Raw genomic sequence first — 23,561 nt, 5'->3', positions numbered from 1 at the left:
GCAGAAAAAGCATCTAACGGTTTTCATAACGTAAACCAAATGTTGGTAGCGTGGGTGAGCTCTTGGGAGGAAAGGCGCTATATAAATCTGACAAATAAATAAATAACTGTTTCTTTAAATAAACTGGCACTGAAAAAGCCTTAATCCGTAACCTATTGAATTTAAGCTCACCCAATAGTCAGAAATCTCCTTTTGCTCACCAACTGTGAGTTCACCACAGCCTGGGGAGTTCTCTTGGGATGACGGGTTGGGGGAGGAAGGGGGGAGAGGGGGGTGAGCAGGAGAAGGGGTTTGTTAGGAACCAAGCTGCCTCTCCATTGAAAATGATTGCCTGCCTCAGTAAACAAGAGGCATCTTTGTCATTGCTGTATTATATATACAACACATTCTTAGATACTTCAAAAGGATTGCGGAAAGGGGAAGGGGTTCAAATGAAGGGCAGTGAGTAAAGTTCACGGGATGTATTTTAAGGACAAGAACGGAATTACTTTACTCATCTCTGCAAATAAAAGCCATTATCAACAGCAAGCTCTGAGAGAATCTTTCTCCAAGTATGTTGGTTCCGTGACCTACCCTTAAGATCCCCTTTGCCACTGCCACTCCCTCAAAACAAACCCGGCCTGAACCATCCCAATTATAGACTCTGTTCTGCAGATCCCGGGCCCTTAAGCACCGTGCACCATTCAAGTGCAGCTTGGGGGAGGGACAGGGGCTGCTGGCTGGTGCCCATATGGAAGTACCTTTTCCTGAAGGGACCACACCAGGCCGACTCTAAAGTTTCATTCTGGAAGCTGAGAAGATAGGCACCGAGAGGAAGGGAAGGGCCTGGGCCTGCCAGCAGAGGCTCTGGTTACAGAACTGAGCGGTTCTGTGCCCTCTCGGCGCCATCAAAGGAAGTGACTTGTGGAGGTCACCTTTGAAGGTGCGAAGATGGTGGCAGAGAGGAGAGAATGTGGAAGACGTGCCCCTGTTACTGTTCCTTCCTGCTAGCAGTAGGTTTGGTACCTGATAAAAATAAGGCCTTGAGAGTATCTTCATCTTTCTCTTCTGCCCACTTCTTCAGAATTTGCTTCAGAAATTTCAGGTTTGCAGTGTGCTGCTGGGGCCTGTGTTCTAAATGTCAAGCCTAAACCCGGGTTTCAAATTTGCACTTCTTCAAAGACCATGGAAGGTTTCCTTAAATAACAGCAACCTTGAAAATCCGCATTCCTGATGAAGTTGCACCGCAATGCAGTCGGCGCCCCGGTGAAAGGCTCTCAGCCCGCCGAAGCTTCCGTAGTTTGTAAAGCTTGCTTCATATATTGGCCAGACAAATCCTGATGCCTTTGGTGTCTGGGATGAAAGGATAGGTATTTGTAAAATTGTTTGGTGGTCTTCATGTTGTGACATGATCTTCCGGTGCTGCTTTTGGTAAGGTAGTAAGGAGTCACACAGAGTGAGTGCCATGCTAAACCCCGATCTAAACGATGTTTTATATGCATCCTGATCTCTTCAGTTAAGGATTTCAAATCTTGATGTTCTACAAATCTGTTGGCCACCTGTTGCCACAGATTGATTCAAATCAAGTTTAAATTATCTCAGGAAAACTATTAATAGGGTTCAAGCTAAATTTGGAGGGAGGCCTTAATATGACAGGATTCTATTGTTGATTTTTAAAATACCAGTGAATGGGGCGCCTGGGTGGCGCAGTCGGTTAAGCGTCCGACTTCAGCCAGGTCACGATCTCGCGGTCCGTGAGTTCGAGCCCCGCGTCGGGCTCTGGGCTGATGGCTCAGAGCCTGGAGCCTGTTTCCGATTCTGTGTCTCCCTCTCTCTCTGCCCCTCCCCCGTTCATGCTCTGTCTCTCTCTGTCCCAAAAACAAATAAACGTTGAAAAAAAAATTTTTTTTTTAAAAATAAAATACCAGTGAAATTAGTGCTCAGTTTTTTATTTTTCCCTGAACCTTGGCTCCTGCTTTCTACCTGAGGGCATATATTCAGAAATGCTTTTCCTTAAACACATGGATGAGTGCCTTATACATATTTCATGGACTGACATCTCTCTTCGAGGGTTACACTCTCTGACTTCTACACCGGCCCCGCTGAAGTCTACACCAGTGTGTCAGTGCGTATGGCTGTGGCAGAAACCAGGCTCTGTAGACATGATTTTATTTCATCGTTCCAGCAGCATTTTGGTGGCTGATACACCCCCATGTTACAGAGGAGGAAACTGAAGCCAAGAAAATCTGCCCTCTGTCACTTTTCCTTTTTACTGCACTGCCTTTCCAACAAAGAAAGGCCAGTTGGCACCATTTCAGATTTTTCTGACAGCTAAAGGGTATTTTCTTAATAATTTTTCTGATTTTTGAATGTTTGTTTATTTTTGAGAGAGAGAGAGAGAGCACAAGCGGGGCAGGGGCAGAGAGAGAGGGAGACACAGAATCTGAAGCAGGCTCTGCACTGTGAGCACAGAGCCAGACGCAGGGCTCAAACCCACAAACCGTGAGGTCATGACCTGGGCCAAAGTCAGACGCTTAACCGACCTGAGCCACCCAGGCGTCCCTCCGACGGCTAAAGGATGTTATGATATTCAATTAAGAATAAAAGCGTTTTATGGTTCTGTCTTATTATAAGATAATAATGCATATTTATTAAATTGTGGATGAACAAAAAAAAATCACCTAAAATCATAATCAACCAAAGATAAGCAGTATTCACACATTTAGGTGCAGCTCTTCTCAGAATTTTGTATGACACCACAAATACTTTTTTTTCATAAGTACTTTTTATTTTTGCAAAAATTTGATGTTCTTCGTCCTTTTTCACAATATATCAAAAATACCTTTCCAGGTTCTTACATATTTGTATATTACATCATATTTGTTGCTTTCAACTGAGTAGCCATATCATAATGTACTGAGCCACATTGGTGCCCATCCTTGTAGCTACGGCGCTTTTTATGTGCCAGGCACAGATTTATTAGCTGCCTGTTCATCCTCCAAGTAACCAGGACAAACCTGTTCTCTCTTAGTACTTTTTCAATTACTAATGAACTTGAACCTTTTGTTTGTTTATGATCATTAGTATTTCTTCTTTACTGATTTTCCTATTTGTATTCTTAACCCATTTTTTTCTACCAGGATATTCACAATTTTTTTTAATGTTCATTTATATTTGAGATAGAAAGAGACAGAGCATGAGCGGGGAAGGGGCAGAAACAGAGAGGGAGACACAGAATCTGAAGCAGGCTCCAGACTCTGAGCTGTCAGCCCAGAGCCCGACACGGGGCTCGGGCTCAAACTCATCAACCACGAGATCATGACCTGAGCTGAAGCCAGACACTCAACCGACTGAGCCACCCAGGCGCCTTAGGATATTCATTCTTTACTGATTTTTAAAGGCTGCTTCTGTCAACAAATTTAACAGTGCTGTATCTGTTAGAGACTTTTCCCCAGCTTGTTTTAGTTTGGGTTTTGTTTATTTTTTCTGATATTTTCTGACTGTTACAGATGTTTTCTTCAGTTTTCTTTTTATTTTGTTTCTGGTGTTTTTTGAACTATAGAGATTTATACAATGAGGAAAATTTATACAATGAGGAATATTTATCTTGATGATTTCTGCTGTTGGTATGATGTGTAGAAAGGTTTTCCCTCACTCCAAGATCATATATTTTCATATATATATTTACTCTACCACTAAGGTTTCACATTGAAATCTTGACTCCATATGAAATTGGTTTTGACATATGGTATAAAACAGGATCTAACTTTTCCACCATTAATTTGAAATGCTAAAACTTTAGCAAGTACTAGATTTTAGAATACACTCAACATTTTATGACTTCACATTCAGTTCCTTTGATATGCCTATCTTTCATTCCTTGTATTACTGTTTTAATTACTGCAATTTTACAAAAGTTGTGAATATCTAATAGAAATAGAAAATCATTATTTCTTTTCAACAATTATTTAATATTTTAAATAAAGTTTAGAATCATTTTGTCAGGTTGATTTTGGGAAGGCATTGCTTTTACAGAATAATTTTCAGGGAACCAATGGCTTCAAAATCCTAAATATTTCCTCTTTAATTAAATTTTCTTTCTTTTCCTCCAAAAATAGTTTTAAGGGTTTTTTTTTAAAGGTTTTTATTATTTATTTTTGAGAGAGAGAGAGAGAGAGAGAGAGAGAGAACATGCAAGCAGGGGAGGGGCAGAGAATCCGAAGCAGGGTTCAAAATCACGAACTGTGAGATCCTGACCTGAGCCAAAGGTAGATGGTTAACTGATTGAGCCACCCAGGTACCCCCAGGTTTAAGGTTTTTATTCTTATATGGCTTACACATTTCCTGATTATCCCTGAGGTTTTATGTTTTTGATTGCTATTATGAATGGAATTTTTAAATTACATTTTCTAAGTGGTGAATTTGTACTCTTTGGTCTTTAAAATTGAGTTCTGTCTACAGGGGAAAGAATGAATGAACTAGTAAACATATGTATATGTTAGTACTATTTGCAGATAAGTGGTCTGATATATTTAGCTACATAATCTGGCCCAACTGTACAGATAGACTGTGCATGAAATAAACATGCATGGGAGATAAGAGGCTACCATGTCATTGCTTTGATTGCTTTTTTGCCACTCCCTGACTCAAGAAGTCTGAAATATGCCATATACTTTTGGGAAGAGGTTGTCTGAACTTCTAATTCCCAGTGCTAAATCATAGTAGGTATTTATCATGTTCTTAGTTAAAAACTGTAACTACTTTCTTCTTACAGATTTCAGAGACAACTGTCTGAACCCTGCCACCCCTTCCCTCCTCAGTCAGGAGTTCCTGGAGATAATCGCCCCAATTACCACCGGCAAATGTCCGAACCTATTGTCCCTGCAGCTCCCCCACCCCCTCAGGGATTCAAACAAGAATACCATGATCCACTCTATGAACATGGGGTCCCAGGCATGCCAGGCCCCCCAACACATGGGTTCCAGTCACCAATGGGCATCAAGCAGGAGCCCCGGGATTACTGCGTTGATTCAGGTTAGCATAAAATCATGCCACTCCTTTCTTCATTCTCTCATTTATCTGTCTGGTCGGTATTGTCTTCTGTTTGCAGGGCCGTAGGGAATCATTTTATAAAAATCACCCTCTAAGAACTTAGGAGCTAGTGAAGCAGACTTGTTGATGCATAACCAAATGCAGAACAAAACAGAAAAGCCATCGGATGGTAGGAAGTGCAGGAGGCATTCAAAAGTGGTAGGGAGTACTCGTCCGAGTCCAAGACTGAAGCTCCCGTCTTGGCAATACCCTTTTTAAGACCCCTTATCTTAGGGTCACCGGACAAAGGAAATACCATTTCTGCATTTTAGTCCTGCCCCTAGCTTCATGGATTTCTTTTTGAATACAGTAGATTCATAAACTCCCAGTGTGAGCATAAGGAAAAGGGTCCACATGGAGGGTGGGATTCTTTCTGTTCTTGGAATGAATGGTACTCTGAGAACACACCTGGGGTGACATAGCAGTACAGAGTGCTGGGTGCACCATGGAAAAGGTGGTCTTGATTGCTTCGTGGGATTCACTGCCCTGTTGCAATGCTTTCATTGGGGGAAGTTCCTGGTAACCTTCAGAGGCTGCTGGTGTACATGGGGAGAGGTAACATGTTAGGGCACTTAGGGCACCTGTTGTCTGGTTATGGGACCTCTCGTCTAGAAATGGAAGCATATCAGGAAGTTTAAGCTGTACTTGGGAGCTTTCCCCCTGCCACCCCCCAAACTACTCACTAACTACATACCTTACAGGCCAGACACATTAAATGAGGTCATTAGGGGAGAGGAGGGTGGGAATTCTACAGTTTGCACATTTAGAAACTGTTTCCTCCTCCTCTTTTCCTCTTCTTTCAGAAATTGCTTAAACTTTTTCACTCTTCTCTTGCAGTTGGTGCTAAGGGAATTTGAGGGTGGTGGGTGGGTTTTCAGCCTTTTCCATGGGTGTTTTTCTTGAAGGCTCTGGGGAGGGGTGGGGCAGTATGTATTTGAATGGTTTTTGCAAATGGAATAGGATATAGAATTTGCTCTTGGCCTTCTGGGAGATAATATGTAGATTGATTAATTCAGGCAGAATTGGGTTATGAGAAAGCCTGGGGAGGTAGACAGAAGGCAGACATCTGTTGCTTTATGATAAAAGAAAAATCAAGTGTATAGGTATTGATAGCTTATAAAATTCCCACTGGGCTTTCCTTCTGAAGGCTTTGATGTATTTTTCTCAGGAGCAGGCATGACCAGCAACATTTTTCCTCTGGGATTGACATTTTAATCTGTCCTGATGAGTTTTTCACCCCAGACTATCCCTGAATTCAAGACATTCAGCAGATGTTACCATATCTGTAATTTGTGTGTCCCAACTGGGCACAACTCAGCTCACCAGCTTTCCTCTCCATAGACACCTTGATAATGTAATGCTTGAAGAAGAGTTCACTTGAGCATGGGTTTCATTCTACCAGCTCCAACATGGGGAAATGTACTTGCAAACAACAATCCCCTCCCTCGTGCGAGCTCTTGTCCTAGCTTCCTAACCTCAAATCCCCTCATCTCTTGGGCCTAAAAATCACCTTCACCCATTAGAGTAGAATTGAATGTGACCATCCGCTGTAAAGGGGGGCAAATTGGGGAATATCTAAAGCACCCCTCCTCCCTCTCCAAACCCCAAAGCTCCCAAGTCAGTTAGAAACAGAAGGCCAAGCTTGGCCTTTTGAAAGCCAGTTTCTTTTTCCACCATTAACTGTGTTAGCAAATTTCCAAAATGTTATGAGAATGAAGCATCGTTTTTCCCTCCTAATTCTCTTGATTAGGAGTCAAGAGTCCTACTTTCAAATGGTGGGTGACAGTGTTCCCCATGTTACTTATTAGGGTGGTACCTCTTTCCTAGGACAGGACCAGAAAGACATGACCTTGGGGTAGGGGAAGCTTTAGGGGCCTTACTGGAGAGCTGCAGTTCAACCCACATGCTGATTCACCTGCAGAAACTATTGACAATGTGTGTGTCTGTTTCTCTTTCAGAAGTGCCTAACTGCCAGTCGTCCTATATCAGAGGGGGGTATTTCTCCAGCAACCATGAAGGCAAGTAATGCTTTTTAAAATAATATTCAAGGAAGCTTAACATGCTCAGCTTCCAGGCTCAGATGTGAGATCAGAGGTTAAGCCTTTCTTAAGTCATGAAAATGGGAGCTAATTGATGGTAATCTTCAGTTATCTTGAGGCACGCTCCTGAACACAGTGAGCGCCACCATCAGTTTCAATAGTAAGGACTCTAACTTTTAGGAGTTTATGGAATAACATGAAGAAAAAGTAAACCAAGCTGGTTTCCACATTTCCATCCAAGGAGGTTTTATATGGCTGTATATGTAACATTATTGGCCTAAACTGGAACTGGGGAACTACATCACAACTTGAGATGGTGGGTTTAGGACTTCTTCTCTGGACACTTAAACAGGAAATGGGTTTTTTTCTTAGAACATTTTCCACAGAAGTTTGTCTTGTTTTTTGTCATATATATCTGTCTTCAAATACCTAGAGCAGTGTGATTCCCCAAACCCATAGCATGAGCTTCACCTGGGATTTGTTAGAAATGCAGGTTCTCAGGACCTGCTCCCCCGCCCCCAAAATGGAATCAGAGGCTTCAGGGCTGGAGTCCAGGAGTCTGTGTTGTGACAGGCCCTCCTGGTGATCCTGATGGGCTCTCAAGTTTTAGAACTACTATAGTGTCATGAGTTGCAGCTTTGGCTGCATGTTAGAATCAGCTAGGGAGCTTTTAAATTTTTTTTTAATGTTTATTTACTTTTGAGAAAGAGAGCACACACACGCATGCGCGCCTGGGGGCGGGGCAGAGAGCCAGGGAGACACAGAATCCAAATCGGGCTCTGAGCTGTCAGCACAGAGCCCAACACGGGGCTCGAGCCCACGAACTGCAAGATCATGACCTGAGCCAAAAATCAGACGTTTAACCAACTGAGCCACCCAGGTGCCCCCCAGCTAGGGAGCTTTTAAAACTTTTGGTGTTCAGGCTTCACCCAGAACAAGTAACTCAGAAATTCTGGGGTGGAGCTTAGGCATTAGTTTTTAAAGTTCTCCAGGTGACTCCAATGTGTATCCAAGGTTGACAACCACTGTTCTCTAGAGGTTTTGAGGAGGTTTGAAAAAGCTAATAAAACAGCACTAGGAAGCATCTGCTCATTTTTGTAAGCTACCGGTTTACAAGCATGATTTCTATGGGTAGCTGCTTCCCACTGTCCTGGTGAAAGAGAAGACCCAGTGTGGTTGCATTGGGTGCCTGAGAATATTCTGAGTGCGTGTCCAGCCCTGGGAAGGAAGGGCTGTCTACCGGACCTCTGACTGCGACCGGCACAGCTGTGCGGGGCTCTCTTCCAGGTTCCCGAATGTTTCTGCGGCAGCAATTGATGTCTGCAGCAGGCAGACTGGGAGGGAGTGGGGGAAGAGAGGGAGGAAAACATTTTGCATAATTACAACATTTAGGAAGGAGCATGCTCTTAAAGGAAATATTTTTAGTAAAGCTTTGGGCTGCTTACTACACACAGAATATCTGGCGAGTTTATGTGTTTTCCCCCTCCTCTTTCCCATTCCTTTCCCTGACCCCACACACATCGGGGAAGCTACTTGCAAAGAGACCTGCATTCTTAATTGCTCTAAATTACCGTGACGTGGGTTTTTTTCTCCTTCTTATTTATATATTCTTGACCACAGGCGCCAGTTAGTGGAACAAGTGTTTCTGATTGGCATCTGTGATTACTAAGATAGCCGGCCCGCCTTAGCGTTCACCTGGAATCTCTGCAGAGCGCGTGAATCTTTCATTTCCACTTGGCTCTTCACACAGGTCCTTCCTTCCTGCCACCTTCAGTGGAGTGGTTGGTGGTTGTGGCCACAACTGATGTAACTGCTGGTGCAAATTTAACTGACTTAAATTTCACTTAAATCAAGAGCATCTTGCAGATGTTTTAGAGAACCTCGCGTGGCAGGGACTAGTGACCACAGAGACACCAAAACGACTCTCACCGGCAGACCTTCATCTGATTGGTTTGAAAGCCAAACCTAGGATTTCATCTAGATGTACATTTTTTTTTCCCTGTTTGCTGTGAATGTAGTATCCTTACCTAGAGGAAGAACAGTGCCAAAAATAGCATGGCAAGTTTGACAGATGTGTAAACGTTGAAGGAGTTTATTCATGATGACTTGACAATAAAGGCCATTAACGGGGCGCCTGGGTGGCGCAGTCGGTTAAGCGTCCGACTTCAGCCAGGTCACGATCTCACGGTCCGTGAGTTCGAGCCCCGCGTCGGGCTCTGGGCTGATGGCTCAGAGCCTGGAGCCTGTTTCCGATTCTGTGTCTCCCTCTCTCTCTGCCCCTCCCCCGTTCATGCTCTGTCTCTCTCTGTCCCAAAAATAAATTAAAAAACGTGGAAAAAAAAATTAAAAAAAAAAAAATAAAGGCCATTAAGACATCACTGGAGTGTTAAAATCCATGTGGAAAGTCAGGAAATATATAGCTTCCTAGCAGCCAAGGCCAAAAAAAAAGAGAAAAAAGAAGAAGAAAGAAACATGAGGGGTTATGTAATTCTTGTTGCTAATATAAAGTATAACAGTTTGTCATAAAGTCAGTTTCCTAGTACCAGATTGGAAAATAAATATATCATAGGAGTCACTGAATCCCTGACTTAAAAGTTAACATTGTAGGGGCGCCTGGGTGGCTCAGTTTGTTGAGTGTCTGACTGTTGATTTCAGCTCAGGTCATGATCCCAGGGTTGTGGGATCGAGCCCTGCATGGAGGGCTGAGCATCAAGCCTGCTTCATATGCTGCCCCTCTCCCCCTGCCCCTTTCCCACTCTCACGAGCATGTGTGCGCTCTTTCTCACTCTCAAAAAAAGTTAGTATTGTATTTTTAAATCTTTTTTTAATGGATTCATTCATACTTATTCAAAGATTTGTTGAGCACTTATGTACAAGGTGATATGAGGATACCAAGATATTCAGGACATGGTCCTTATCCTCAAGGAATTTAGAATCCATGACAGAGAATTATAAAAGAAAGCTGTCACATTATCCAATTAATTTCTTAATAGTACTTATCACAATGTACAACTACTCTCTTCATTTTTTTAAACTATCACTTATTGTACATTTATGTGCCAGGAACTACTCTTGGCACCCTGGCGTAAAGATAAAACAGATCAATGTAACAGAATATATATTGACTCATTGTATTCTCACACAACACTGTAGCAATGGCTATCTTCCCCTGTCAGCAGATAAGGAAACAAGCACAGAGAGGTCACGCAGCTAATCTAGGTCCATCAGTCTGGCTCCAGGGCCCACACTCCTTAATGCTCCACACTACCCTGTGTCTCACTTTTCCCCCCGCCTTTTTGGTGTGTGTCCCCCAGTCGGGACACAAGCTCCATGAGAGCAAGCACCGAGTCTGTATTCTTCTTATCTACCCCCTTCTAGCACAGTGCCTGGCATAAATATTTATTGGATTAAATAATAAATAAATGCTAATAAAATATGCTTCCTTTGATGTTGTTAAATAAACAGAAATAGCACTTGGGGCTGAGAATAATACAAACCTCAAAATAATCTCAGTTTCCTCCAAGCTGGGCAGTGCTTTCCCGTCCCAGGCCTCTTAAAAATGGTGCTGGTCCTGCCGAGAACTTGATCTTAAAGAACAGCAGATTATTTATTTCTTGGCGTCTTTCCCTGCGGGTTTTTCAAGTCCTAGCAAATCCCTCTCAGCATCTAATGCCAGTCCTTCACTGCAGAGCAGCTCTCCCAGCCTCTCCCCACGACATACCCAACACACATAGCCTGTACCCCGCAGCCAGATGAATGGAACAGGGCGCATGGCTTAGCACACAGGAGCTGCTAGGGCTCTCTCCTGAGGGGTGTGCTGGTAGAGGACAGTGCGCTGGCAGGCTCACACGTCAGACCCAGGCTAGGCCACAGGGAAGGATGTGGTCCCCATCAAGCCTGTCTATTAACCGGCTTTGAACTGAACACTGATCTTGTCAGGGTGCCTGGTGACATGATGTGGTGGTCAGCATCAAATGCCTATTAAGGGTTTGTGGACTGAGAATGCTAGCCATCCTTCCTTCTCCTTGACCCCTTTCATTTTTTGCCCTACCTTCCTTTCATTTCCATTTCCATGTGTTGAGCCCATCAGCTCCCCTTTTTTGACCTCTGTTTTATTGTCTAGACAATGAATAAGTTTTCTTGCTAGAAGAAATCTCTTCAGATTTCCTCCATTATGTCTGGTGATAATACCGCCAACTTGCTTTTAAACTTATTGCTGGTCACAGTCCTCCCCAGGCCCATGTCTTTACTCATTTTGGCAACATCGTCTACCCTCTAAGCTCCTTCATAATTGAATGGGGTACAGTGGCAGCCTTGACGATTCGTAGGAAAGGTTGAAATTAATATTTGCTAGAAGGAAAATGGCAAGACTACGTGCAGATCAACCAAATCCTCCCAGCTAGGCCAATGGAAATAGATGAGATGCCTTTTCAGATATAAAAGCTTAGCCACAGCAACAATGACCCACACAGACCTCATAACAAGATGTGAAGGAACTCACCCGTGACTCAGCGCTTCCCTGCAGTCTTAGCTCGAATAGCAGGAATCGATGCCTCTCTGACTAAGACATCAGAACACAAATGCCTAAGTCCTTTTGAAGCCCCCCAAATTCAGACTGGCACGCATACCGCAATTAATACGCCTTCGGACCTGAAATAGTAGAATTCCATTTTAGTTCTTAAATCCAGAGTGTTAGTAGAATACAGATCGAGTTTGTCAAGCAACATGGTCTTTCTTTTTAACTTTTCCTTCAGGCTTTTCATATGAAAAAGATCCCCGGTTGTACTTTGACGACACTTGTGTTGTTCCTGAGAGACTGGAAGGTAAGTAGCCTCTCCAGTTTGTTGCTAAGCCAGAGTGTTGGAGATGTCAGAGCGCCTCAGTCAGTGTTGTTAACACCGAGTCGGCAAGAACAACTCCTTCATGCCTGAGACGCCTGAGAAACTTAAAACTAAAGTATTACATGTATATCCTTGTCCCAAATAGGCAAAGTCAAACAAGAGCCCACCATGTATCGGGAGGGGCCCCCTTATCAGAGACGAGGTTCCCTTCAGCTGTGGCAGTTCCTGGTTACCCTGCTTGATGACCCAGCCAATGCCCACTTCATTGCCTGGACGGGTCGTGGCATGGAGTTTAAGCTGATCGAACCTGAGGAGGTAAGCACTGGCTAGACTTGGATGATACTTGACCCACTGATGATGATGATGAAGGTGATGGTGACGGGTGCTCTTGTTTAGTTCTCCATTGAGGCTTTTCACTGTATGAAATACACTCTTCCTTCTCATTCACGCTCTGACCTGGCCAATGGGCTCGGCAGTTCTTTTCCTATGGATAGGACAATTTACAGTTCAGGGACACGCAGGGTTCTCCACTGGAGAAAACACAAAAAGTATTAGTTAAACATCTGCATAATCTATAGAGTGAGGCCACAAAGACTTGCATTTAGAGAACGTCTGTTTTCCGTCTTGGAAAGTCTTTCTCAAGTGTTGTCTCGTGATACCAGCTTGTTTTGGTGTTGGTCCTCGTATGTGTCAGGCTACATTTGAGGCTACGCGGACACACTGTGTGACATTTTGGTAACATAAGATGCAACTTCCCCACAGCATATTTCAAATGGCTCTAACCTAGACAAATAAAGTGATCAGAAATGGGTCAGTCTTATGAGCTTAGTTTTTTTTTTAAGCTTATCACGTGGCATCACAATAGTTGAGAGGTGACCCCAAACCTTCATTATTTTAATAGACAAAGAAACATTATTACTGTCCTTTGCCCAGAACTGTTGACAGAAAGGCCCACAGATAATACCAATGCCATTTCTTCAATGGAGAAAATATACGAAATGCCTTTCCTGAATATCACATAACAAAGTGAATTAAATCATGGTTTCAGTTTGGCATATTCCAAAAGCGCTGATTTTAAATTTCTATTTGATTTAAAATCTAAAGAGATCATAAATGGGGGGAAAAAAAACCCTGCCCTGAAGATCTTGACATATGCTTCTTTTGGTAGCGTATACCTAGGCATTATATATTAAACCAGCAGAGCAGAAGTTGTCTTTGGGTTGGGTTTAATCGAAATGGGAACAGTCCTATTGGAAGGTATTTGAGCAAGAACTACAGTTTTAGATGTTGTTTGATTAACACCAAGGCTCACTCAGCACACCAAGGGGATAGTTGGTCTGGGAGTTAACAGCAGGAAGTAACCACTTGGCACTTGGTTTAGAAAAAGAAAATGATCTGAAAGTTAAGATGAGAAAAGGAGACTATGTGGATTGGGAATTTATAAAGAATCCTGACTGATAGGACTGATAAGAAAGGCCTCATTGAAGGCAGTTATAAAAAGAAGCTGTACGGCGTTCCCTGTCTTGTATCATTCATGAAAATGGAAATGCGTCAACATCTATCGTAAACAGTTTCTGTTAAGACTCAGTCTCCCTTCAAAGCCAGAGTTTAGTACTACTGTGTTTTTCTAAGGTTTCTTCTGGGCTAAGTCATGTACAAATGGAGCCCTACTGGAGAGCCCCCCACCCCACATTCTTTTCCTGATATCACAGCCAGGTTTATATGATGCTTGAGGAAAGCATGTTGCCTAGACTCACTGAGGCTTTTCGAAAGCAAATCTGTCATGTGGGCAGCCCTTATTGATTTATCTCATTTCACAAGCAGGAGCTTTTATTACTTTATTGCCACTGCCTCAGGCCTAAGCACAGGCTGTGCAGCTGCAGGTAAACCTGGTTATGACCCTTTATAAAGCTGTTATTGAATCTTCTGCTCTCCTACCAGTGGTAAAGACAACGATGAACAGATGGTAAAGGGCCCCTGCTTTCGTACTTAATAGAGAAACTAATATTAATCCAAAATGCTCATAAACGTCAAGTAGCCAGGTCGCACCAGAGGCCTGTGGTGGCCTTGAGCCTCCCTCGGCTGACTGGACAGCTTTGTTTCTTCAGGAAGTACTTCCTTCCACTCCACCTTGAAATCCCCCAGCATTCCCTGAACTCTGAATGTTCTATTCTCTGATGTTCTAGGACCGATTCTGTTCTGTGTGTGCACTGGGCCTCAGGACACACAGCCTGCAGCCTTGGTTTTCTTAACCTACTGGTTGTATAACTTTGGCCATCCCTACTCTTTGTTAAAGTCAGGAAGATACCAACTCCTCGAAAAGGCTGTAAGACGTTGTCATGGGGGGAGCTTGAAGGGTGAAGCGGAGGAGGAAGCTGTTTGGGACGTAATTGTAGGCAGCTGTGTGGCTGAGTAGTGCACTCTGGGTAATTATCCATAATATCCATTACACTGTGCATGGAAATTGTGGTTTTAGAACTGCGTTTTGGCAGGCCCCCTAATCAAATGTCTTTTGATAGTCATCCAGCTTAGCACCCTCTCAATTATGACTGACTCGGCTTTAATCTGGAGCCATTTTAACTGTGAATCTGCATTAATGAATATTTTGGGGGGTAGGGTTGTTTGTTGAACATGTGGCAGATAACTGATGCCATGGGGAGGTTTAAAAGGATGGGCTGCTAGAAAGAGCCGCTCCTTGTGCTGTGGCTTGCTCTCTCTTGAAAAGGGAGGAAAAGAAATGTGAGTCTTTTAACTCTTTCAGCCTCCGTCCTCAAGAGGCATGTTATCGAAGTAATGAATGGAAAAAATGAAAGAAAGAGCTGCTGACAAGCTATTGCCTGCTCCCCTTCCCCCAGAAATGGGGCAGCCCTCATTTCCAGCAGCCTTCAGTGTGCCGTATCATGCCTTACTGTGGAAGGAGCAGCCCTGGGGAGGGCTATTGAATCACAGGGCCCTGGCCCAAGAGGATGAGTCAGTAACTATGGCTACCAGAGCTGCTTCAGAGTCAGCGCATATGCACAACCTCTCTCCAGTAAGCTATTGCATATGCAAGTGACAGCAAGGAGAGGCCAAGGCTGAAGTTGGAGAATGTTCAAGAGTTGGTTTCCACCACCGAATACAGTAAGACGTTGAGGCTGGGCTTCTTTTGTAAGGCCCCCTGTGTCACTTGACGGCTCATAGTACTTCAAGGACAGCTTTATGGTGTCATTGCTTTTGAACAGGGTAGAAATACCTGAATTGGTTTAGCAGGTTTCCCTTTTACCACTATTTCTTCCGGCTTAAAATGTTGTATCTTCTCTAACCAAGGGATGGATTTTTGCTTAATTGTGCCTTTTTGGCTATTTCAAAGATGGAGTTGAATGGGTGCAGTATGGGGAAGGGAGAGCCAGGGACATCGTGTTTGCCATAGGGGCGTGAGGCAAACAAATGGAAAGTTAACTTTCACATGGTCTGTTGCAAGGCAGAGGGGAATCATGGCTATTGAATTATTCTAATGTAATTAGGACAGACGCATTCTTCCTTGCTTATCAGATCATTTCTGATATTTTTTTAAAGGTCAGCTTAGAATCCTGACTTCAGAAGATGTTGCTTTCTTTCTGCCCAAATACTTTAAGGAAATAACTTTAAGTGAAATGCGTTTTTTATGACCCACTTTCCCGTTCGCAGTCTTCCTACTTCCCATTTTGTGTGTAACATCTGGTTTTTTAAAGATCAAAGGAATACAGTTATTTTGTTTGTTTGTATTTTTAAGTTTCCAAAAGCGATCTCAAATTTTCAAAACATGAACCCCTGGTTTACATACACTTAAAGACCTCTGAGGAGACTCATGTTTCTGGAGTTATTCTTCTCCTTGGACAGTCATCCTTACAGGTAGGGTTTGGATGTTGAGATACTGGAGAACAGAAGTTGCTTGGCTGTCCTGATGATTGGGAAAGCCTACTTAGGAAGTTTTCTTGCTATAAGGCTTCTTCGCCCAAAGCTCCGGTTACATCCCCATCGCTGCACCTCAGGTGGCCTGGGTTGGGTATAATGCACTTCATAACTGTTTGGGAAGCCCTGTTAATTTTTCATTAAGTGGATAATGGTGCTGCATGTCTTAATGTCCATTCTGTAAGTCTGCTGGGAGCAGGGGATTGGATGGCAGTGGGCTGGAATGATCCGGTTCCCCCTTACTCCATGAGCTGCAGTAAGTAAACAGCTCCCAGCCCCTCACCAATCTTATTAGAATTGAACTTTTGCTCTGCTGGCCCATTAGCAACTCACTAGTGTGTTTCTAATGTTTCAAGAATGACCACTCTAATTATTCCTTATTGACTGCTACAGAAGCCATAGCACTTAATGGCAACATGTTAATGGTCTATGGGTATTGGTCAATAATTCATATGTGGAGAAACACTAGAGAGCCTGCTTCCTCTGGGACCTTAGCCAAGCCCTCTGCAATCTTAAAGTGCTAGGATTCTTCCACCTCTAGATCTCACCTCTTAGCAGTTGTGACTAAATCATCACCTTTGTTGAACATCTGGTCTTGAGGGAATTAAGTGATTTTGCTTCCAGGTCAGGGAAATGGATCATTGACCAAAGCAGTCAAATTACAGAACTGGCTCTCCTGGGATTGGGAGAAAACCACCAGGCCCAGGGAATGAGTTTCCATTGCTCTCTGTCTTCCTGTCTCTTTAGGTTGCTCGGCGTTGGGGCATCCAGAAGAACCGGCCAGCCATGAACTATGACAAGCTCAGCCGTTCTCTACGCTATTACTACGAAAAGGGCATCATGCAGAAGGTGAGCAATGATGAGAGACACCTAGACCGCTCTGACCACTTTCAAAGAAAATGCCAAGGGCTTCCATAATAAGACTGTTTATAATGGCTGGGAGAAAATGTCAGCCTCATCAGTGATTCTGCTGTAGGAAAAAAATCTTGGAAAAACAAACTTAAGATAAGAGTCAAATGAGATATAAAGAGCACTCTTAATGCTCTTGGGTACACAGAAACCGCAGGTTGCATGTGGAGCACGCTATGGGAAAATTAGGCTCCTCTGCTTTATTTAAACTGCGTCTAATTACAAAAATGTCCAGAAACTTAGGCCAACTATTACATCCATAGTACATGAGTACATCAGGGAATCAACTTGAAGGTCTTTACTCCCATAAGTGCTGAGTTGAAATCTTTAGTTGTCAAAACACCTAGACCTCTAAATATCTTGATTTAATTCTTTTTTTAATATAATTTATTGTCAAATTGGCTTACATACAACACCCAGTGCTCATCCCAACAAGTGCCCTCCTCAATGCCCATCACTCATTTTCCTCTCTCCCCCACCTCCCCCATTGACCTTCAGTTTGTTCTCTGTATTTAAGAGTCTCTTGTGATTTGCCTCCCTCCCTCCCTCTCTGTTTGTAACTATCTTTTTCCCCTTCCCATTCCCCTCCCCCATGGTCTTCTGTTAAGTTTCTCAAGATCCACATATGAATGAAAACATATGGTATCTGTCTTTCTCTGACTGACTTATTTCACTCAGCATACTACCTTCCAGTTCCATCCACATTGCTGCCAATGGCATGATTTCATTTTTTCTCATTGCCAAGTAGTATTCTGTTGTAATATAAACCACATCTTCTTTATCCATTCATCAATTGATGGACATTTAGGCTCTTTCCATAATTTGGATATTGTTGAAAGCGCTGCTGTAAACATTGGGGTACATGTGCCCCTATGCATCAGCACTCCTGTATCCCTTGGGTAAATTCCTAGCATTGCTATTGCTGGATCATAGGGTAGTTCTATTTTTAATTTTTTGAGGAACCTCCACACTGTTTTCCAGAGCAGCTGCAGGTTTAATATTCTCAATAGTGTTAGAGGAATAAGGAAATCCTGTTTTTCTCTCCGAACCTATAGAAACTGGAACTCAAGTTAAAAACCCAAGGTTTATAAAATGGCAGCAGAATCACCTGGTAGCAGGTTGTTTGCAGAATAAAGGATGAAGTGTATTTTGAGGAAGCCAGCACAAAATACTTATTGGGGTGGCCGGTGAGAGGACCACAGTCTGAAAATCCTGTGAATAGGCAGAAGATGGCAATGGCAGATCACTGGTTCATCATTCGTAGCCACCATGTTTTATGCTGTGCTATAACCCAGACTCTAACATTTACACGTTGCGGCAGTCTGGTGGTGGCCGAAAAGATGCACTTGGCAGAAGCATATGGCCATTGCTGTTGAGAACCTGGCTATGCTGAAGCCAGGTTTATCTTTCTCGTGGGCAGGTGGTAATGTGACCCCATATTCCTCTCACCAGCTTAACAAATATTAAACAGCTTTTCATTGTCTTCTGGATAAAGACGTAAGGTAAAGATAAAAATAAAGTCTTATGGTATTTTAGTGCTTCATATAGACTATAAGGCTATTCCCAGTCTGGGCACCATCACCTAACATCTGTTTCCTTACCTGCATTTGACCTCTGTCATTTGCACAGACATCTTCTTTTAATTAATGTAGTATTTATTTACCAGAGAATACAGATCACATGCATGTAAGTCATCAAACATATTAAAAAATGAAAAAAAAACACATTAAACTATCATCCTATTTAAGAATTAGAACATTCCTAGTCCCTTCATTGCCTGGCCAGCCAATAATCACCTTAACACTCCAAGAATCCGAAGTCCTCGGGTTGGGTCCCTTTCCTTTTTTTTTTTTTTTTTTTTCAACGTTTATTTATTTTTGAGACAGAGAGAGACAGAGCGTGAACGGGGGAGGGGCAGAGAGAGAGGGAGACACAGAATCGGAAACAGGCTCCAGGCTCTGAGCCATCAGCCCAGAGCCCGACGCGGGGCTCGAACTCACGGACCGCGAGATCGTGACCTGGCTGAAGTCGGACGCCCAACCGACTGCGCCACCCAGGCGCCCCAATCCCTTTCCTGCTTCCAGCAGCACCTACATGTATCTCTATCATGGCCCTTGTCTCTTTTTTCTAAGTTACTCATTACTTGTCAGTATCCCTCACAGGAGTGCAAGCTCCTTTGGGACAGGGCTGAGGGTTTCACTTCAGTGCTTGGCACAGCGTTGATAGAGACTCTAGGATGGGCAATCACTCTATTCTACTTCCCCTTTTTGTAAAGTGTGCAATTCAGTGGTTTTTTAATATATTCACAGTTGTGCAACCATCACCACAATCAATTTTAGAACATTTTATCACCCCAGAAAGAAACCCTAAACCCATTAGCAATCACTTTCCGCTTTCCCCCAAACTTTACACATACACATACTCCTCTCCCCCGCCACCATTTTAATGTTAATACTATCAGGTAGAATCCTAAATTCAGGAAGAAGAGCTATTATTGCTTTGCTGTTTCCAACTGCAGATCCAATCTGGAACTTGAACTAGTTGTCCCTATGACTAGGTCCTTGTTTTTTAAGGAAGTAGAAGAGAACTTCATTTCTGAGAATAAAACAGGCAAAGAGTAAAGGAAGGCACAGGAATGAACTTGGATGGGTTCAGATCCTAACACTCCCATTTATTAGTTGTATGCTTTGTATTAACCTCCCAAAGACTCTATTCCCAATAAAAATGGAGATGAAAAATGTTGCAGCAATTTCACAGGGTAATTTATGGGAAAATGTTCCAGAGATGGTAATTGCACTATCCAGTCAGTGTAAGGGATTTTTGTTGTATTGGTCACATGACCCATGAGTAAATGAGAACTAATTAAAGATGAATGATAGCATGCCCATGTGGGGAGAAATTTTAAAAAGCTATAGTCCCATACCCTCAATTTTTGAAAGGGAAAATTGAGGTTCACAGAGGTTAAGACTCATTAGTAACTGAACCAGGACAGGAAGCTATCAAGTCCTGGCCCCTGATCTTATGTTTCCACTATGCCCTCCTGCCTCACTCTTCTACATACATGTGTACTGGCTTTTGAGGGAGGGAATCCAAGATTTAGTGTAAATCTATAGCTTAAAAAATCTAAATAGGGATGATTAATTGTGTACATCTGCCACCCTTAAGTCTTACTTTGGTGAAGATCCTAACTGTCCAGTTTCATACATAGCCCGTAACTCCTAGTGTTTAAGTTCCAAAGAACGTTGGTGCAGACAGCCATGTTCTGGTGACTAGACAGAAGTATCACCATAAAATAAGCTTTTAGGCCTTATTAGGATAATTCTTTTTTTTTTTTTTTTTTAGTTTTATTTATTTATTTTCAGTAAGAAAGAGAGACAGCGTGAGTGTGGGAGAGACAGAAAGGGAAAGAGAGAATCTTAGGCAGGTTCCATGCCCAGCGTTGAGCCCAACGTGTGGCTCAATGCAGGGCTCGATCTCACGACCGTGAGCTCATGACCTAAGCCAGAATCAAGAGTCGGACACTTTACTGCCTGAGCCACCCAGGCACCCGAGACCTATTAGGATAATTCTGTTACCTCTACAACCTGCCTCTGTAGCCACAGATTTGTTAAACCCAACATTTGGAAGCAAAGGCATATCTCTGCAATTAAAAAGAGATTTTATGGGGCGCCTGGTAGCTTAGTTGGTTAAGCGTCCGACTTCGGCTTAGGTCACGATCTCACAGTTCATGGGTTCCAGCCCCACACTGGGCTCTGTGCTGACAGGTTAAAGCCTAATGCCTGCTTCGGATTCTGTGTCTCCCCTCTCTCTGCCCTTCCTCCACTCTCTGTCTCAAAAACAAAGATTTTAAAAAATTCAAAAAAAGATTTTACAGTCACAACAGAATGACCGAAGGGCAGGGTTAAACTCAATCTTTTGAATTTTTGAGCCTAAAATGTTTATTTTATCAGTAATTTTAGCTGCCTTCCCTTGCCCCTTTGCATTACCCAAGTGAAGCGCATTATCAGGTTTGATTTTGAGTGGTATGTGTCTTCTTGTGCTGATGCTAAACAACCAGCAGAGAACAGGTGATCCCATTGACCTAGATGGCTCCTCAAACTGCATTGTGAGGCCTTTGAATCAAGACCTTTTGGTTCTAATAACGTTATCATGCATAAAATTCATTAAAAGGTCGTTAGCAGTTCTTCAGTGTAGCAGAACCATGGAATGCATAATGTAAAACCACAGGTAAGCCGAAAAGCAACTCTACTTGGCTTTAGGACAAATTTAAGTTCCCACGTAGGCTCTCTGATCAAATTCCTAGCCCTTCAGAATAACAAAGCTGTAGGGTGAAGACTGTGAGCCTTGGAGGTAACGGAAAACGTGGTCCCTGTGCTGCATTTAACCTTTCAATCCCCCTTGTAACACTAAGCACCAGCCTCATCGTAAGCTTTCTTCCTAGGTAATGAGTATAACACAGTGAGAGTTCTCTAAAAGAACTTATCTAGGGGAGCCTAGGTGGCTGCGTCAGTTAAGCGTCCGACTCTTGATTTTGGCTCAGGTCTCCGTCTCATGGTTCCTGATTTAGAGCCTCATGTCCGGCTCTGCACAACAGCGTGGAGCCCACTTGGGATGCTCTCTCTGTCCCTTCCCAACTCACGCACACTCAGTCTCTCCCTCTCTCTCAAAATAAATAAATCAACTTAAAAAATTGTTTAAATAAAAGCCTTGGGGTTCCTGGGTGGCTCAGTCAGTTAAGCATCCGACTCTGGATTTCGGCTCGGGTCATGATCTCACAGGTTCATGGGATCCAGCCTCACGCCAGGCTCTGCAGCGCAGAGCCTGCTTGGGATTCTCTCTCTCCCTCTCCCTCTCTCAAAAACAAATTAAAAAGCATTTAAAAAATTAAAATAAAAGAGCCTATCAAATAAATAAAATAGCCCATCTAGCGTGATCTTGAAATTCAGATACGTTCTTTTTCAAGTGCTGAGCTGTGGTGTCAACCCAACGCTTGGCAGCTAACAGGTCCCCAAGATTTATCAAAGTAAATCTGAATGATTTGGACAATCAACTACTAATGAGCCTCCTTTGGTCCCTGGCTCCTTGAGAACTTGATGACGTTCATTTATCTCATTATCCTACCCTTGGTTCCCATCCTCCCTGCCCCTCCCATGCCCTGTTCCAGCTGGGCCTTATAAAGCGTGTTTTCTCTCTCAGGTGGCTGGGGAGCGATACGTCTATAAATTTGTCTGTGACCCGGATGCCCTTTTCTCCATGGCCTTCCCTGACAACCAGCGTCCGTTCTTGAAGGCAGAGTCTGAGTGTCACCTCAACGAGGAGGATACCCTGCCACTGACCCACTTTGAAGACAACCCGGCTTACCTCCTGGACGTGGATCGCTGCAGCAGCCTCCCCTATGCCGAGGGCTTTGCTTACTAAGTTTCTGAGCGGCTAAGCGGCCAAACCCTAGAGCTAGCAGTTCCCATTCAGGCAAATGAGGGCAGTGGTTTTGTTTGTGTTTTTGGCTGTTCCTAAAGCTTGCCCTTTGAGTATTATCTGGAGAACTCAAGCTGTCTCTGGATTGGCACCCTTAAAGACCGATACCTTGGCTGGGGAGTGGGGACAGGGAGGAGGGGCAGAGAAACCACCAAAAGGCTGGTGCCTCAGCTCTGACCCTGACAAGGTTTCTGGGAAGAGATTGAAATGGAGCCTCCTTCCCATGGACAATATATGCAAAGCAATACCTTGTTCAGGTTAGTGCCCACAAACCAGGACGGAGTGTGTGACAATCTGCATTGATCACGGACTACTAATTGCCTTTACGTAGAAGGGCTCTGATTTGCACAATTTATTGAACAAGAAATGACAAACCTGTAGAAGAGTAGGTAGGCTACGAAGTCGGGGAGGCTCAAACCATGAAGGGTTAAAAATAGATCTTAAAATCTGGAGAGTTCTTCTAGCTCAATCTGAAATGTTTCCCCCTTGGTCTAGAAAGAAGGATGGGGGCGGGGGGGAAGTCAGAACAGCTGTTACCCACTCCATGGTTCTCAAATAATAAACCATTGCTACTCTTGGGAACCTTCTAGCCATGTGGTCACCAAGTAGAACAAGCCCCCTTTCTCTTCCCAGTCACACGGCCGTGTGTGGATGGCTTTCATTTCAGAAGGGTGATTTACACTTTTGACAGTATTTTGTTTTGCTTTGATTCGGGGGATTGTTTTGTTTTGGTGGTTGTTTTGGAAAAACAGTTTATAAACTGATTTTTGTAGTTTTGGTATTTAAAGCAAAAAAAAAAAACAAACCTTTTGGTAACTGCGCACTGCGTCCTTTAGCAGGGCGGTGCCGACCGATGAAGACGCTGCAGCTTGAAAGGGGCTTTGCTGGGGGCTTGCCCTTAGCAGTGTCCAAGCCCACTTTATTGCCTGCTTTGTGCTTTCTGCACCAGACAGCCTGACAGAACATTTGCACCTGAGTTGTACATTTTTGAGGTGTGCAGGGCAGCCTGGACACCCCGCTGAGATTCTATGTGTATAGTTCCCCGCGTTCTCTAACACGCCCTCTCTGGAAAGCATATGTACATAATACATATCATGTCCATTTGAAACCTGGCCACCTGGTGGGAACCCTGGGGGTTTCTCCCTGGGCGTGACTGATGACAATTTCCATTTCATTCGTCTGTTTTGTTTCCTTCTTTTTTTTTTTCCTTTAATCCTTGGACTTTAAACCCTGCATATGATTCGATAGGGTTTCAGATGTACGTGTGACACTGACAGGTAAAAACAGTGCTAGCGTT

At 43.4% G+C, this 23,561-nt stretch overlaps 1 protein-coding gene across 1 annotated transcript in view; it reads left to right on the top strand.

The window, feature by feature from the left end:
- The window catches only part of ETV5 (ETS variant transcription factor 5), a 59,998-nt gene extending 36,999 nt beyond the window's left edge, over window positions 1–22,999 (top strand). Inside the window, exons 8-13 of the mRNA XM_030330121.1 lie at window positions 4,754–5,013; window positions 7,029–7,088; window positions 11,864–11,932; window positions 12,096–12,265; window positions 16,628–16,729; window positions 21,986–22,999. Of these exons, the coding sequence (XP_030185981.1) occupies window positions 4,754–5,013; window positions 7,029–7,088; window positions 11,864–11,932; window positions 12,096–12,265; window positions 16,628–16,729; window positions 21,986–22,207 (883 nt within the window). The 3' untranslated portion in view covers window positions 22,208–22,999. The remainder of the gene's footprint in view (window positions 1–4,753; window positions 5,014–7,028; window positions 7,089–11,863; window positions 11,933–12,095; window positions 12,266–16,627; window positions 16,730–21,985) is intronic.
- The last annotated feature ends 562 nt before the right edge of the window (window positions 23,000–23,561 follow it).

This window comes from Lynx canadensis, chromosome C2, assembly GCF_007474595.2.
Source record: "Lynx canadensis isolate LIC74 chromosome C2, mLynCan4.pri.v2, whole genome shotgun sequence".
Lineage (NCBI taxonomy): Eukaryota > Metazoa > Chordata > Mammalia > Carnivora > Felidae > Lynx > Lynx canadensis.
Note: the sequence above shows the minus strand (reverse complement) of the source record. Positions and strands in the feature narration are given on the sequence as shown.